General features: G+C 49.7%; 1 protein-coding gene across 13 annotated transcripts in view; it reads right to left on the minus strand.

Moving 5' to 3' along the window:
• The window catches only part of PTPRS (protein tyrosine phosphatase receptor type S), a 151,081-nt gene that overhangs the window by 10,210 nt on the left and 125,320 nt on the right, over nt 1-15,551 (minus strand). For 5 of the 13 annotated variants that reach the window (XM_068919540.1, XM_068919537.1, XM_068919539.1 and 2 more), the window contains 6 exons: nt 14,608-14,619; nt 12,693-12,805; nt 10,170-10,217; nt 5,823-5,920; nt 3,018-3,141; nt 138-313 (listed from right to left, as the gene is read on the minus strand). In XM_068919540.1, coding sequence (XP_068775641.1) covers nt 138-313; nt 3,018-3,141; nt 5,823-5,920; nt 10,170-10,217; nt 12,693-12,805; nt 14,608-14,619 — 571 coding nt within the window. The remainder of the gene's footprint in view (nt 1-137; nt 314-3,017; nt 3,142-5,822; nt 5,921-10,169; nt 10,218-12,692; nt 12,806-14,607; nt 14,620-15,551) is intronic. The other 8 variants (XM_068919545.1, XM_068919543.1, XM_068919546.1 and 5 more) reach the window with 3 other exon arrangements.

Here is a 15,551-nt window from a genome sequence, read left to right on the forward strand (position 1 = left end):
ACTGGGATTGAGTGTCCTGTTCTCTTGGAGCAGGTAGAAATCCCCCGCTGACATAAATGTGGGCTGCTGACGAAAGGGAAAGCATTCCGCCAGTCCCCCAGGATTATGACTAACTCGTCATTTCTCATGCATCTCACCCGTGATTTCTCCTCCAGCTTAGTCATCATAACAATAGTAGCTGAACGCTGCTCCCACACCATCCTCCAGAAGTCTCCAAAGGTCTCTGGCAGGGGCCCCTGCGTGGCAATGTAGGCATTCTGCTTCCGGTAGCCATCGATGTAGTTGGCATTAATGTAATCACTGCCCACAATTCCTGTATTAAATTAGCAAAAAGGAGTTAGTGAATTGTGCAGGACAGGGCTCTATGTAGCTGGGAAACGAGATTTTTGCAGGAATGTTGTCAAGAGACAGTTGCTCTACAAAAACACTTGAGCCTTCATTTTTTTAATGTTGCAGGCTTGCTGGGTTAGAAGCAGTGCTGGGGACAACAGGCTTGTCCCAGCTGACGCTCCTGCCTTGCAACTCTGCACTATAGGGAGACTTTTTTTTTTTCTTTTGTTTGCAAAAGATGTTAAGGGGGCCAAAAACCAAGCCTTGAAACCATTTTGTTCTTACTGGTGTTGCCAATAGGAGCAAAAGTCCTGGTCTAGGGCTCTTCTTGTGTGTCTTGCTTCACTGGTCTCAAATAGGAGAAGAAAAAAAGTTCTTGTCCCAGAATGCACAGAGTCTGGTAGCAAGTGCATCAGCCAGATGCACTGCACAGTCCATCCCAGGCAGTGAGATGCAGCTGGACAAAGCAAAGCATAAAATCAGGCTGGATTCAGCCAGTAAAGGAGATGGCTTTGAAATGACAGGCTATGGCTCGCTTTAAGTTGTACGCTGCCATTTTTAGGAGTGTTTTTTTCTTTCTTTTTGCACAAGTTATAGGCTGTTGAGTTACAGCTGCCTGCTTGCGTCCTTCTTTGAGGGGCTTGATGCGACTGGCACGAGGTACTGCCAGAGCGGTTAGGGTGATGGGGATGTGGCAGGAGAAAACTGCGCTGGAGTTAAAATGGACACTGGCACGCACTGATGTTCAGCTTTAGAGAGCCTCCGAGATTGGCACAGAGGATTTGCACTATTTGGAGGTTTGGCCCGCTCCTAATTACAGCGGAGCAGCTGGCAGTGCTGGCAGCTTTCTGCTAACCTAAGATTAACTCACTACAGAAACACTTAACTCATGTCTCGAGGGGGAGCGGTACCAATATGAAATGGGTTGCTAGTCCTCATCCTATTGTAGCAATAGACATTGCTGCTTCTGTTGGCTAGGTGCAACCCGCTCTGAACTGCCTGCCAGTCCTCAAGGGTATGTGGTAATTTCAGCTGCGGGTGGAAATGGCTTTTGATTAAATTTCTGGAGAGTTCCCTGCCTCCACTCCTTTCCAATCTGAAATTTCAGGAGGGAAAGTGGCTGTGCAGCAGCAGCAGGAACGTGATCAAGGCTGAGCTTCCAGAATTAATCTCCTCTCCAGCCCCCTCGGGCCCACTCTGTGATTTGAAATGGTGGCCATGAGCTCCTGTAACGTTTCGCTGTGCGACAGGCCCAGTTACAGAGAAGTCACTGAATCAGAGCCACTACTTCCTGACCAAGCAGACGCTGACAACCTGCAGCCTTGACAAATCCAGATTTAAAACAAAAAGAAAAACAACAACTAATTCCTCCAACCCTTCTCATCTTCCAGCCCTCAGGATAAAATATAGCCTGGTAGGAAGGAATACGCTAGCGCCAAGGCAAGCGTGAACCTCTCAGAAGCTTGAACTTCAGTGAAATCTGGCCCCCCTGTACTTGTGCTGCCATCAGTCTGTCCTCCAGGTCGCCGAGAGCAGACACCAGCCCAGAGTGCCCTTCATGTCTACACTTGTGCTCTTCTCTTTTCCCTTGAATGACAAGGCAACTTTTTAAAGACTTAGTTTTCCTTGGCTCGTGCAACATTAATCTCAGAAGGAAAACAAGCCAGAACACCGTCATCTTCACAATGAGAAACGTTTACAATCCTCTAATGGCAGACAGGACCGATCCAGATTTGTGCAGCTTTTTGGCAAATCACCATGATCTTTGTTACCTCAGAAACAGCATTTCCCTTCGTCCTTCAGAGTTATCTTGAAACAGGCAGATTATTCTAGCAATTCCCTTGTCAGTTCCCTGGCTTCCAAATTAACCTTTAAATTCACTAGGGGGTTATGAACACGTCCCATATCCTCTCTGCCCAGCTCTTGGCAGCACAAGGCTGGCTGGAAATGCTTTGTCGGTACAGCATAGCCACATATGGCCCGAGACAATGAAACTCAACTACTATCCTGACAGCAGCAATCAAAGATCATCCCACTGTTAGAACTGCATCTCTTTGCCACCAAAAGCCCCTCTTGTCCTAGCTTGCACCAGGACAACTCTGTCAAGAGCCACAAGCTACCAAGTTTAACGTCAATTCTCCGACTGCACCATCACTAACACAAGCAGCTCAAGAGACAATATATTTCCTACCAGCCTAACACTAAACCTTTACTATTTTTAGCCTTTCGGGGCCAGGATTGCAGCAGGAGCTACATACCAAGTAATTTTTAGATCTGTACAACTCACCAGCCATATCTTTGCTATGCTGTTGACACTCATATTTGTACAATTAGCCTTATGCTTACTTCTCATTCATCTGCCATACAGATACACTTCACATCCACTGCCACCCACTGCCTTGTTCCTGCTTTGCTCAGAGACGTATTGAGCAGGGATCTCCAAGTAAAGAGAAAGACAGTCGCTTGATAAACCAGCCTTTGAAACGAGAGATTGCTGCTCCAGGGAATACGTCAGTCTCCAGAACTTAACAAATGCATGGTTTACACAGGTCTTTCCTGCTTGCCAAACTCCCAGGGAGATGCTAAGAGAAAAATAGAAATAGAGGGTAACAGGGAAGGGAAGAGAGCACGTGCAACGTTCTGCCCTGCCTAACGCAAACAAGTACGCGCGGAGGCTGCTACAGTACCTTCAATGGGCAACAGAATGACGCGGGAGTGGTCGTAGGCAATCACGTTAGCGTAACGGTTTTTGGGCTTGTTCACTTCGAGGTTTGAGTGCTCCCACGTGAACTGCTGGCCAGGGTCAATGGACTGGAGGAATTAGGAAAGAAGACAGAAGAGTCAGAGAGAAGAAAAGCAATAAAAATCAAGCTCTGAGTGCCTTGCTCCACATGGGACAGAGCGTGGCTCTGAAGGTCTGGCTGAGGAAATGCAGCATTCACCATTCTCTTCCCTCACGAACAGGTCTTTGCTGTGGAAAAGCCCCAGCTCAGAGGCAGAACGTGCTCCCATCCCATCTCCTTGTCCCCAAGCGGTACCTGCGCTAATCCCCGCTCTGGCACGACGCAGCGGCAGAAGCACCAGGGCAGTCGCAGGCTGCCGTACAGAATCGCGCCTCTGCTGCGACCGCACGGGATTAGTTACAGCCCGGCGTTACTGGCACTGACAAACAGCAGGCAATTGGGAGAGAACAACAGCAACGACCACATCAGGACGTATTTACGGAGCGACGAAGAGGCTAAATCTGTGCACGGTTAAACTGAATAATGATTAACAGGGCATATATATACCAGCGTCTTGGTGAGCAATGCTACCTGAGGAGTGCGATATTTAAGCTCAGATGAGGTTTATAACCAGTACGCAAGTGGGATATGAAATATCAAAGATAAACCTTCCAGTCGGACATGGCACTACTTGGGACCGTGAAGGCTCAGGTCTCCTGGGTGCAAAGGGTGGAGAAAGCTCCAGAGGGGCCTGGAAGGCACTGTGCATCTCCCTGGGCAGGCAAGGGTTAAGGACCCGGCCCTGAGAAACAGAATCAACATAGCTCTTTCCTACAAGGGCTAAAGGAGTAAACAATGAAACGTGCTGGAGAGAAAAGTCCTCTCTGCCTGTCCTGGTGATTTACACTGGTTTGGTGCTTTTTTTTTTTTTTTTCCTCCTTTTTTTAAAAAAGTCCAGCTGTCCCAGATATGGAAATTAGGTTAATTACGTTTACCTCTAAATCCGCAACCAGAGAATTAAATAAAACAAGGGCTTAATTCCTTCATCATTTTGCAGAGCCCTAGGGGTTTGCCTCAACCAGAGGCTTGGCAGGAGCACGTTGAGTTGCGCTTCCCGCTGTTCCCTCTCGCTGCCTGCCCCTGGCCGGTGGGGACAGGGACCCACTTGCCTAGCCGAGTCCCTTCCAGCTCCCAGGAGCTCACAGAGCTTGGCCTTACCAGACGCCCGCTTCCCCTGCCCTCCCTCCGCTGCGCCGACCCCAGAGCTCGCCGGGCACAGCTCGGCTCCAGCGGTGGTGGCGAGGCTGGTACCGAACCACACGACAGTAACGCCCTCTTGCACTCTCGCTGCGGAGCATTTCTAACTAATGGGTATTTATACTGTTGTAATGTGTCTGTTTGCTCTCTATCCCTCTAATCTCGCCTCGCATTCATTTCATTAGCGATGTTTGTTTAGCTCTGGCTCTCCCACTAGAGGAGGTTGTGCTGGAACTAAGCCAGGGCACTTGGGATATTGCATTATGCAAATTAGTCTTTGAAATCTGGGTAGAGCATATCAACAGCGGCTGCTCCCCCCGCGCCAATAAGGGCCGAGAGACCCCAGCAGAGCAAACGCACCTTTTCTACTGCTCAACCCCCCCTTCCTGGGTGAGGAGCTATGACTACAGAGCTGCTTTACACCTGCCACTATTTGCAAGGCAGATCGAGGAGAAAAGCATCCGAGAACCAGTCCTTTGTTCAGAAAACATCCCCTCGCTCTCTGCCTGCAAACAGAACGAGGCAGTCTAGACTAGTTATGAGACTAAAAATATCAGGGCATTTTATGTCTTTGAACAATAGCAACAAAAAAAATTCAGGCATATGTTTAATCTGCAATGAAAGCAACTCGCATAATGATCCCCGGGTGCCTGGCAGCACTGCGCACTCGCGCTGGGACTGAACCAGTGCTGATGCAGCCACAATAGATCCTGGGAGCGGGTGGGAACTGGGCTGTGCAGGAGCACCGTCCTTCCCCTCGCGGGTGACAAGGGAGCCGTGTTATGTAGCAGCAGCGATAACGCGGAGGACTACGATCCTCTTCTCAGTCTGCCTCTGGACTGGCCCTACCTGCAGGCTGGGCATTTTGCAGTCTGGGATATTCATTTGAAATGCAAGTCCAGCAGCCACAGATCTGCCCAACTGCTCACCCACAGGACCCCGTTTGAGTACCCAAACATTTGCAAGAAGGAGAAATAAGAGCACAAGAAAAACAGACAAGACAAGGCACAAGTCATCCTGTTTTCTTGGGTTTAGTGGCCCTGCTGACCACGTCAGCCACTGAGGACACACCATCCATCTCACCTAACTCTAGCTATCTAAACACTGGATGCCTAGTCTAAGGCTTAGGTCTCTCTCCATTCAGCAGCAAGAGACAGGCATTCACAAGGACAACTCCATCCCATCCCACGTGTCTGAAAAGGGGAGAATAATCAGTCATATCTTCGGAAATGTATTCACTTTCACAAAGACAGTTTAGACCCCCTGTCTCAGAAAAATGCCCAGGCTTTGGTCAGTAAAAGTCCACGGATTAAGCCCCTTCCCTATTTATTATCTGGAACTAAATCTAGCACAGCACTGAGTAGGTGCTTAACTTCAAATGCATGAATAGCTTTTTGATTTCAACTGACCAGATCCTTAAATAAAGCTATGTTTATTTGGATGAAGGCTGGTCTAAATTTCCTAGTTGCCTGGCTCTGCACACCCATGCACAGCACCCACTCTTGCTCATACCTCATACTCTTGGGATAATTTCAGGTTATCATTGGCTTTGAGATGTTCTGTGTGTTCAGCCAGCTCGGAAACAGGGATTGGCGGGTGGCTGAGCATACCTAAAAGACAAGACAGCAGGGAGAGAATCTCATTTAACAATAACTAAGAAAAATTCACAACTGTTGCATATTTTATAAGAAAGAAGAAACAAGAAAAGAAAAAAATTACAATGTAAGATCTGCAATGAAAGTAGGGAGGTTAGAAGAGAAGAATTCAGGGCTCGAAATTGTGTCCTTGGAAGTAAAAAAAATAAAAATCAAGGAAATAAAAATAACAGTAAAATGAGAGTGTTCCCATGATGGCCCCATTCTCAATGTGTAAATCAGAAGAAATCAAAAAGGAAAATCCGAAGAGCAGATGCATGTTAGCGATTCCAAGAGTGGACTTAAAATGAGCAAACGCTGCCAGAGGAACCTACGCAGCAAACGTTACAGCACCCGCAATGATTGTAAACAAACTCCAACACAAAAGAAGGGAAGGGGCAGGGATCCAGCCAACCATGGTGATGTGGGGCAAGGGAAGGGAATGCAGATGGGGGGAAGCAGAGGAGGCTTTTCGAGAATTATCCCTTGCACAACACTGGCTCTGTAAGCTTCTTGGAGAGCTCACGGGCCCAGTGGTCATCACTCCAAGAAGGTACCCTGACCTGAAAGCGTCAAGCACTGGCTCCCCCTCCTGCTCATGGGCCTGCTGAATATGTTCCTTCTACAGCAGAGCGTGCTGATGGCCAGCGCTAGTGGGTTCTCACCCTCCCGTTAGCGGCACAAGGGTGGGCTGTACCTACCCTGGCGGCAGACTCCGCTGGGGGAAGGTCATCACCTTCTGTGGTGAAGGGGCAAAAGATCCTCTTGCCACTTCCCAACCTGGGGCATGGGAGACAGCTTGCTGGGGAGACTAACGCCTCACAACCCTGGTTCACCTGCTTTCCTTGCAATTCGTGCCAACACCGAGTTGTGCTCGCACTGAGGCAGGCAGAGGAACGGCCAGAGAACACACTGGATCTTCTCTGAGACATACTGGTACTGAGGGAGCCATGTTGCTTCAGACCGGTCAGACTGAAGGCACATCTCAGCCATGAACTGGCCTGAATGACAAAGGCAACGTTGTTTTTTTGGCTAAAAAAAGTGTGACCCTGCTCTCGGAGGTGCAGCTCGAGCTCTGGGAAGAGCAGAGATCCTTCCCTTCCTACCTTCTCAAATAGCTACACAACAAATCAAGGTGGAAAAGCTCTCCGTGCTTTGCTCATCTGCATTGAATCATATTTTTCCAAAGGCTTCTCCATGCTGTCTGCCAGCCGTTCCTGCTACAAACGACAGCAGACAGGCGAGGACAACAGCATGCCGAGAAGCCCTGGGCAGTGTCCCCGATGAGAAGGACAGGAGTGGAGAAGAGATGGAAGCAAGGGAGAATTTCGAGCCCCGTGGGTGTTGGTGTGTGACAAAGCAGTGGCGGTGGCAGCAGCATGGTCAGATACTCTGAAAACTCAGCACAGAGATGGCAAAGCAAGCATGACATCCTCAGTTTTACAGTGAGTCCTAGAGAGATGCTGCCTCCTCCCAGGCCTGAGCACAGGGTGAGTCTGCCACAGAGTGGGGATTTGAGCCACCACTCAAACAGGGTTTTTTCTAAGCTAACTAGACATCCATTTTCAGCACAAGAAAGCTTGGCTGAAAAGGGAAGAGAGAGCAGAGGGGAGGAATAGACCAAAAAAGCCCACAAAAATATCCCCAAAGCATTCTGGAGGCTGCATTGGCTCCATCCTGGTCTGCCTGGGATCAGGGCAGAAAGTTTCATGGCTCCTGGAGGCAAAGTTTCTGGTTGATCCCTTGCTATTCTATGGCCCATTTCACCTGGAGAAGGGTTCCTCCTTTGCCACCCACCCTAGACTGGAGAGTGGCTGCAGTCCACCCCGGTACGGCAGCCCTGGATGCAGGCTGAGGGTGCTGGGAGGAGCTGGTCCTCTCTGCCACACGGGCATGGGGAGAGCCATCCTTCCCGAGATGCCAATGCTCAGAGACCAACTCAGTTAATATTGTACATGTTTAGTTCAGTGTCTGTCCTTCTGCCTTTGAAGGCAAGGGCTGAAGAGGGCAGGAAACATACCTTGAGCTGCAGCATTAGAGCAAAGCCAAGCCCTACTCAGAACAACTCCTGGCAACTCATAAACTGTCTCCAGCTTTGCGCGTGTCACCCCTTCACTGATCTCTTCCCACCTGGGCTGGAAGGCAGCCAGCAGCCCAGCCGGGCAGCGCTCAGCCCGGCTGCCACCGCCTGACTCTGCTGCAAAAAGCTAGAGATTATTTGCTGAAGTGCAGTGAGAAACAGCACCGTAAATGAAATCCCAAACAACGATCACATAGGTTTAAAAAACAAAACAAAAAAACCAAAAACACCAGAAAAAAAACAAACACCAAAAAGCCCAGTAACAACAAGCAAGAAAAACAGAACAAAAACCAGCTGCTCTTTGGCCAGGGCGTTGCAGAGCAATGCGTGTCATTGCATCTGAGCACACGGGACTGCATGGGAAAGACCCACTGTGCCAAGCTGGAACAAAAAGTCACGTTCCCCTTGAAGGCAGTGCAGAAGTTTCCTTTGCACAAACCCCTAGGAAAAATCCGCAGGGTGACGAGGTCCTGAAAAACATCCGTCTCTGCCAGGGAACATCCTGCCCCCACCTCCAACCCGCGGTAAACAAAAACTGGCTGAGAGCACGTGGGAACTTGCCTCGTCGCTGCCGTTAAGGACAGAAATCTCCTTGTCGGATCGATTGCTAGGGTCCTTTATAATAAAATCAGGCCGGAAACCTCTGCAGTGATAACCACTTTCCTGGTCAAAATGCCAAGTGCATCAGGGTTCCCATTAAGACCCAGGAGGAGTTTTATAGCAAACCAAGCCGGGAGCAGTGCTTTGCAGCGTGCCAGCCGGCACTGCGGCGTCAGCTGCAGCAGCTCCTCTTTTGTTTGCTTTAATTCACTCGCTCTTTTTAGGCACCGGGGGAAACGGCTCGCAGGTTGCTCTGTTCAGCTGCTTCCCGAGCAGGGAGGCTTCATGCAGCCCCAAAGGCAGCAGAGGGATGCTGCCACGGGCTGAGGTTCAGCAAGGGATCGACGCGGCTTGAATCAACACGCAAAACCGCTCTGGGTTGCGGCACGGGGGCCGAGGGAAGGTGGACTGGGACAGTAGAGCATTGACAGCAGCGGTATTCAAAACAGAAAAGTCCTTCCTGCTTAAAGCCAGCATTTGGATTAAAACATCCAGAAACGTGTCCCAACCCTCAGACCCCGACCACAAGTGGCGTGCAGGATTCTTCACATTTGTCAGCTAAAAAACTCCCATCCATTTCCCTGCCCGATGCAATAAATAAATAAAAATCAAAACCCAAAAGCCCCCAGTAGAGCTGAGATCTTGGCTTCTAATGGGGATGAAATCTTTCAGAGCCGGTCTCATCTAACATTTCAATCGCTTGAATCTCTCTAATCTTATCACAAAAGACTTGATTCTCTGTGCGCCAGCCAACTCACCAGAAACGTCACCCTACCATCTGTTACAGGGGCCGGGGCCCAGCCATCGCGGCGAGAGAACCGCGGCTGGACGGCACTTTGCACGAAACCCGCTGGGCGGAGGGCCGCGGGTCCCCGTGCTCCTGCAGCAAGTCGATGCCAAGGAACAGACACCTGCCGCAGATGGGAAACGGCCCTTCTCCTAGTTTCTCCATGAAAAGGTGCCTGTGCGGCTCTCTCCAAAGCGAGGGGAATCGTCGTCACTGGCAGCCAGAGTTTTCTTTTTCCCCGCGTTATGGAGCGCTGAACACAAAAGCACAGGCACGCACACACACAACGCGCACGCCGTGGTGCACAAAAGCGCGCTTCCTGCCCATGAATAAGTACGAGGGATGTTAAGCCAAGCTTCAGAAAGGAAGCATCTTCGATAACGGGGAGAAAAGAAAGCCTCAAAACCCGCGTTTTTCTCCGGAGAGAGCAAGAGAGACACACAAGGACAGGCAGCGTCTCACTGAACTACCAGGGGCTCCGTTCTCATGCTCCTGCTGCTACTCGTCTTGCAAAAGGCCGGTTGTTTGATACTGTAAAACTGGAAGCGCAGTTCAGACAAACAGATGGCACAGAAAAAGGAATGAAATGGGCAAACACCGCAGGAACACAGAATTCGGCAAGAAAAACCAAAACAAACAAACAAAAAAACAAAACAGGAACAAAACAGAATTGGAAAGGAAAATGACAAAAGAGAAAAAATAATAATGGGGGGAAAAAAAAATGAAACCAACAGGAACAAAAACACACAGGAACTAACTTTCAAAGTCAAACTCAGGGTCACTGAGAGGGCTGCTCAGACCAGAATCTGCAGAAAACAGTAAAAAAAAAAAAAATAAATAAAATATACACTTTTTAAAATTTCATGCCAATAAAAAAACAAAAACAACATAAATCTAAAGAGGAAAAGAAAGTTATTTTTTTGGGCTGATTAGGCAGGGACAGGGCCACTAGCATTTGCTATCCTTTTCCCCTCTCCACGCCGCGTGGATGCTCACACATACTACCCTCCTCACTTCCCCCCTTTTGGCTGCTGGGGACAGGCTGGAGGGTGTCTGGTCGCTGGGCCCTAGGACACCTGGCTGGAGAAGAGACCACAGGCCCCTTTTTAAGCCACAAAATATTTAATTCGAATGGCTGGACAGCAGCTATAGTTTTCCACCTGCAAATTGCCCCACAACCTCTCCATGGCCACCAACACCCTTCAAGCTCTGATTTTCCATCTATTTCCATTTTCACCCAACTGCTATCAACATTCTGTGGGAGGCGGGTGATCAACTCTGCCAAATCCTTTAAACCCTTTCCTGCTTTACAAACTATACAGCAGAATAAACCAACAACCAGAAAACTCTCTTTGGCTACATTACAAAGGCAAATTGGCAGGATCTTCTTCAAACTAGAGTGGACAAACTGGGGCAGTCTTGTAGGATCTGTAGACCTTTGTCTAGCAGAGTCTTAGTGACTGGCGTGTTTTAGTTACCTTTTGCAAGCCTCTTAGACCAAGAATTCAGAGATACAGCATGACCAAACCAGCATGGCCAGCAGAAGTCAGGCTCACTCATCTACTGATTACATTAAGTGAAGCTAGCACGTGCCCTGAGCTGACTCCTACGCTGCAAGGGCAAGGAAAAATATCCAATAAAGGAAACGCATGAAATAGCACTCCCAGCTGCTTCTCAGCCTCAGGGCCACAACCAGAGTCCTTCTCTCGGTTTAGTTTTCATATGGGGGGTGCAGCTCTTTCTCGTGGGTTTCAAACCACCAGCTGGAGCACCCAAAAGTCAGCCTGAAGAGTCCCCAGGGCAGCTGCCGTTTGCACCCAGTATAAAACGCTGAGCCCAGACAGATGCAAACTGCTGCTGGGCTGCAGCAGGGGGCCCTCAAAAGAAGCCGCTTACACGAAGGGTGAAACAGGCAGGAAAGCAGCTGTGTCTCGAGCTTTCCAAGCAGTGCCCTGCTCAGGCCCTCGCTTCAGGTCCCTTGCACGCTCAGAGAGACAGCAGACTGCTCCTCCACTGCACTGCTGCAGATCTAACACACCTCCAGACTCTCCTGCAAGAGCATAATTGAGCAAGAGCTGATTCAGGGACCCAGCTGCAGCTGAATCACTCTGCATCCATTCCTTACAGGCTAGACTGAACCTACTTCCATCCCTTAGCTGAGGCTTAACTGTTCCCAAGCTCAGCCTGATAGCATGGGTTGTTCTTAACTCTTTTTGGTACAAGCCCCTCACTTCAGTGCTGCTTCTGTGCTTCCCCAACGATCCCTGCCCTCTGGGTACCTGTCAGCTCACCAACCTCACCCTAGGAAAACTCAGACAACGCTAAGGACAGGAGTGGGAAGGGAAGGGGAAACAGGAGCTGCAGAAACATCACTAACAAGCACAAAATAGCAAAAAAACACAAACAAACTGAAAACAGATGCCAGCCCCCAAAAAGCACAATAAATTCCCTTCCAACTCCTCAAGCACCAGGAACTCGGAAGCAGAGCTGTGTACCAGTGTGCAGGCACTGCTCAGCATCGCCAAGTGTCTGTCTGCGTGAGGACATGCCCATGCCAGGGCCATGTCAGTGGTGGCTTGCAGAGGTGCCATGCAGGCAGCTTAGACATGCACGTACATGGGGACACACATGTACAGAAAGGAGGGTGCATTGTGCCTCTCTGCCAGGGAGCTAAGCGCAGTTACTAGCTAGCTCAGCAGCTGGTCACAGCGATGGCATATACGCCAAGCAAAGAAACGGTGCCTCATCTGCACGAAGCAACCAGCTGCCTTTCTTTCTCCTCACATCCCACGGGGCAGGCCTGGTTCCTAAGAGGAGCGTTCGGGTGCATCTGCAGAAAGCACCAGTTACAGATGTGGTCGGAGCAGCATGGGCTGGGCAACCTGCCACACTCAGCTCTGCAGCCCTCCGGGGATCTCCCAGCACAAGGCACAGCGCTGTGCGGCAGCACTGGTGGTCTGGCAAGCTCAGCACGGCCACAGCACTTGCAGCTGTGTACTTAGCCTAGAATGCACCCATTTAGCTGAGTATCCAGAAAAGCCCTCCTTCCTGCCTTGCAGTTGTTGGATAGAGCCTGCGCAAGGCCCTTGTGGTTTCCCACAAAAAGTTTCTTTCAGCATAGCGTAGACAAGGCTCGAGATTCCTTGGCGGTATCGTAGGTTAGCACTGGATCTCAAAGGCAGCACTGCAGCAGCCTTAACGCAGGCAGGAAGAGGCTGAGGAAAGGCCAGTTGCTCCCATCCTGCCTTCCCAGTGAGAGAGGCTGGTTTGCAGCCGGTTACCTGGAGTCTGGAAGTTGATGCGCCTCATTTCCACAGGGTCCTTAGGGTGGTGAGGGGTGATCTCAGCGTTGTTCAGGAGGCATTTTGTCCGCGGCTCTGAATCCTTCCGTTTGCTTTTAGAAAAAAAGGGAAACAAAAAAACCCAAGAAGACAAAGCACCTTAGCTTATGGGCCTTTTAGTCTTTTCAGCCACGCAGGTCACGCTCAGACCTGAGTGCAGCTCCTGCAGAAATCAAGGCCAGATGCAGCCATGTCCTGAACAAGGTGCAAGTTACCTTACATGAAAACATGTCAGAAAAGGGATGAAGTTTGGATGGTTTTTATCAGTGATGTATTTGATGGGTTTACAATGGCCCAGCAGCCCCTCAGCAGCTTTCAGACAAGACTGGAAGTTCCCCTTTCTCACAGCTGCAGTTCAGGCAAGCACCAAGAAGCAGCTGAGGTGCTGTGCACTCACACCTGAGCCTCCCGCACACACAAGCCGCCACTGAACCCTGCAGAGCTCTGCAAGTAGAAACATTCTAATTCTGGCAAAGCCATTTGCAGCCTGAAAGAACCAGAGCCAACATAATCATTTGGAAAAGTACAGAATCTCCTGGCCATGTCCTTGGACATAAAGTACTGGTATTTCTCTCTTGGCTTGTTTAGAAGTTCTCAGTGCCTCATGGCAGGCAGAGAAGTCGAGAGCAGTGGTTTTCAATGTTTTTTGATCTGCAGAACCCTAAAAATCTGGGGTCAAAAACAGTGCGGACACATCCTCTCCCATCACAGCTCTGCCTGCGGAGATCTGTCCCACCTCCTTGCCAGAAACTGAAGCCCTCTTCAACCTACCAGATGAGCTGCACATGTAAGTGCTTCCTAACATATTTTGCTCAAAACAAGTTAGGTTAGCTGAAGCAGTTTAAAAGTCTTTGCTGACCTGGCTCATTCTCCTTATAAAGATTTTGAGGTAAAGCCCAGTGCTGATCCAAAGAGGTGATAACCTGTGGCAGGGGACAGTGACGAGCTGCTGGAAGTGGAACTTCTCCAGCAGGCAGAGAACGTGTACCCACACCCTCAAGCTTGCAAATATTGCTCTAGCACATCTAGTAAGATGGCTGTAGAGATCCTTGCTTCTCTGTTTGGGTTGCACAGACACCTCCAATAACACGCCTGCAGCAGTAACAGCAATCGCTTAGGTAGAGAGGAGGTTTGTTCAGTACGTTTTTTGCTGTCCCTTCATGTCATTAACAGTTAGGGGAAGAGGCATGAGTCCTGCCAGCACTGCATGGGGCAGCACTTTGAAATTACACCACTTTGCAGTTTGGGAGTAGTTTATTTTTGCTGTAGTTTGGAAACTGCTGTTAATCATTCATTGGCCAAACCCATCGGTTACTTCCAGTGAAAGCTCTCCCAGCCTTGGAAATGGTTTGAAATAATTCTCGTTTCACAGTCATAAACCAACTCTCCTAGAAGTTCCTGGCTGATGGGGCAAGAATGGCTTTTGCGACAGGGTGAGGATGACACAGCTGGCGAGAGTCTGCTTCCAGTATGCCAGAGGCTCAGGGACAGCCTGCATGGAGCAATCAGACACGAAGAAAACCCTCTTTTGCCCCTGACTGCAACACGAACGGGTGTTTCTCTGCTCCATCAACCCAAGATTTTATGAGCCGTTTACTGTCACTGCTGCTCAGCTTGAAAAAGGGCCATTGTATTTAGGAACAGACAAGCAGGAGAAGGCTGGACTTTCTTTGCTTTTTCTGCCCTGATTCAAACACGCTCTTGTGCTAGTCCAGTATAGGGTATCCTTTAGGACAGAGCTAGCAGTAAGAACTGTACCAACAAAGCCCCATCACCAGAGACAGTGAACACTGCCTAACACACAGCCAGCCCAGCAAGAAAGGACCTAAGTAAATGGCAAATCCGATGTTCTTACCTGTCTGGCTTGCTGTCCAGGGAAGCAGTAAGTGGAGAGAAGACAAGACAAATGTTCAGGTTAGAAAGGAGCTGCAGAGGAAGGGGGAAGCATTTGCTCAGCTCTAACCCTGGTAACACAGGTGGAAGGTGGGGCCAGCAAAGATTCCCCAATTAGACTGGTGCTAATGAACAGCAACAAGGAACACCTGAGTCCCTGCTCCCCGGAGCACCTGTGTGTCCAGCAATTCACACACGCTCAGAAAGACACTCCCATGGGCACAAGCAAACATATCTGTGCAGATGAAAGATAGAGTAGGGTTAACAGAGCCTCCTCCATACTGGGTACTAGGTGTCCCAGCTAAGGACACCCTGCAATGGCCATAGCTGCCATCTTGCTCCTTCTCTTAATCTGCTGTGCTCAGCTCTGCTTCCTTTCTTATCCTCTTTCTCTGCACAGTGTGGCCTGTGAGTGCTCAAGGGGCCCTCAACCCCATCCACGCACCACAAACTGCTCAGGAAAGCAATGGAAAGGCAGTGGTTTCCAGGGGTTGTTCCCCCCTCTTTCCTGCAGACTCACACTACACCCCTGTTGCTGCTGCTCTTGTCCCCCAACTCCAGCTGAACACCAGTTTGAGAACAATGGAGGTTTCTGTTGATCCACAGCACAAAGGTGCTTTTCTGCATCACCTACACTGTGTGCACACACATGCACAGAGCGCAAGAAGGGGAGCCTGAGGCTGAGAACAGCTCTTCTGGAGGAGACAGGCAAGAGACCAGGCAAATTCATTTCACATATGCCACAAAAGACTGCCTCTAGACAGGCACAGCTTTATTGAGAGTGCCATGGGGTAGATTCTGAAGCAGATGCAGATCCCTACAACCCTCTACTAATCTCTCCTGTGCCAGCCAGTCTTTCCAATTCAGCATTTCTGCCTTAGGGCTCCTCTCTGGGTCTGGTGTATG

Source organism: Struthio camelus, chromosome 26, assembly GCF_040807025.1.
Source record: "Struthio camelus isolate bStrCam1 chromosome 26, bStrCam1.hap1, whole genome shotgun sequence".
Classification (NCBI taxonomy): Eukaryota; Metazoa; Chordata; class Aves; order Struthioniformes; family Struthionidae; genus Struthio; species Struthio camelus.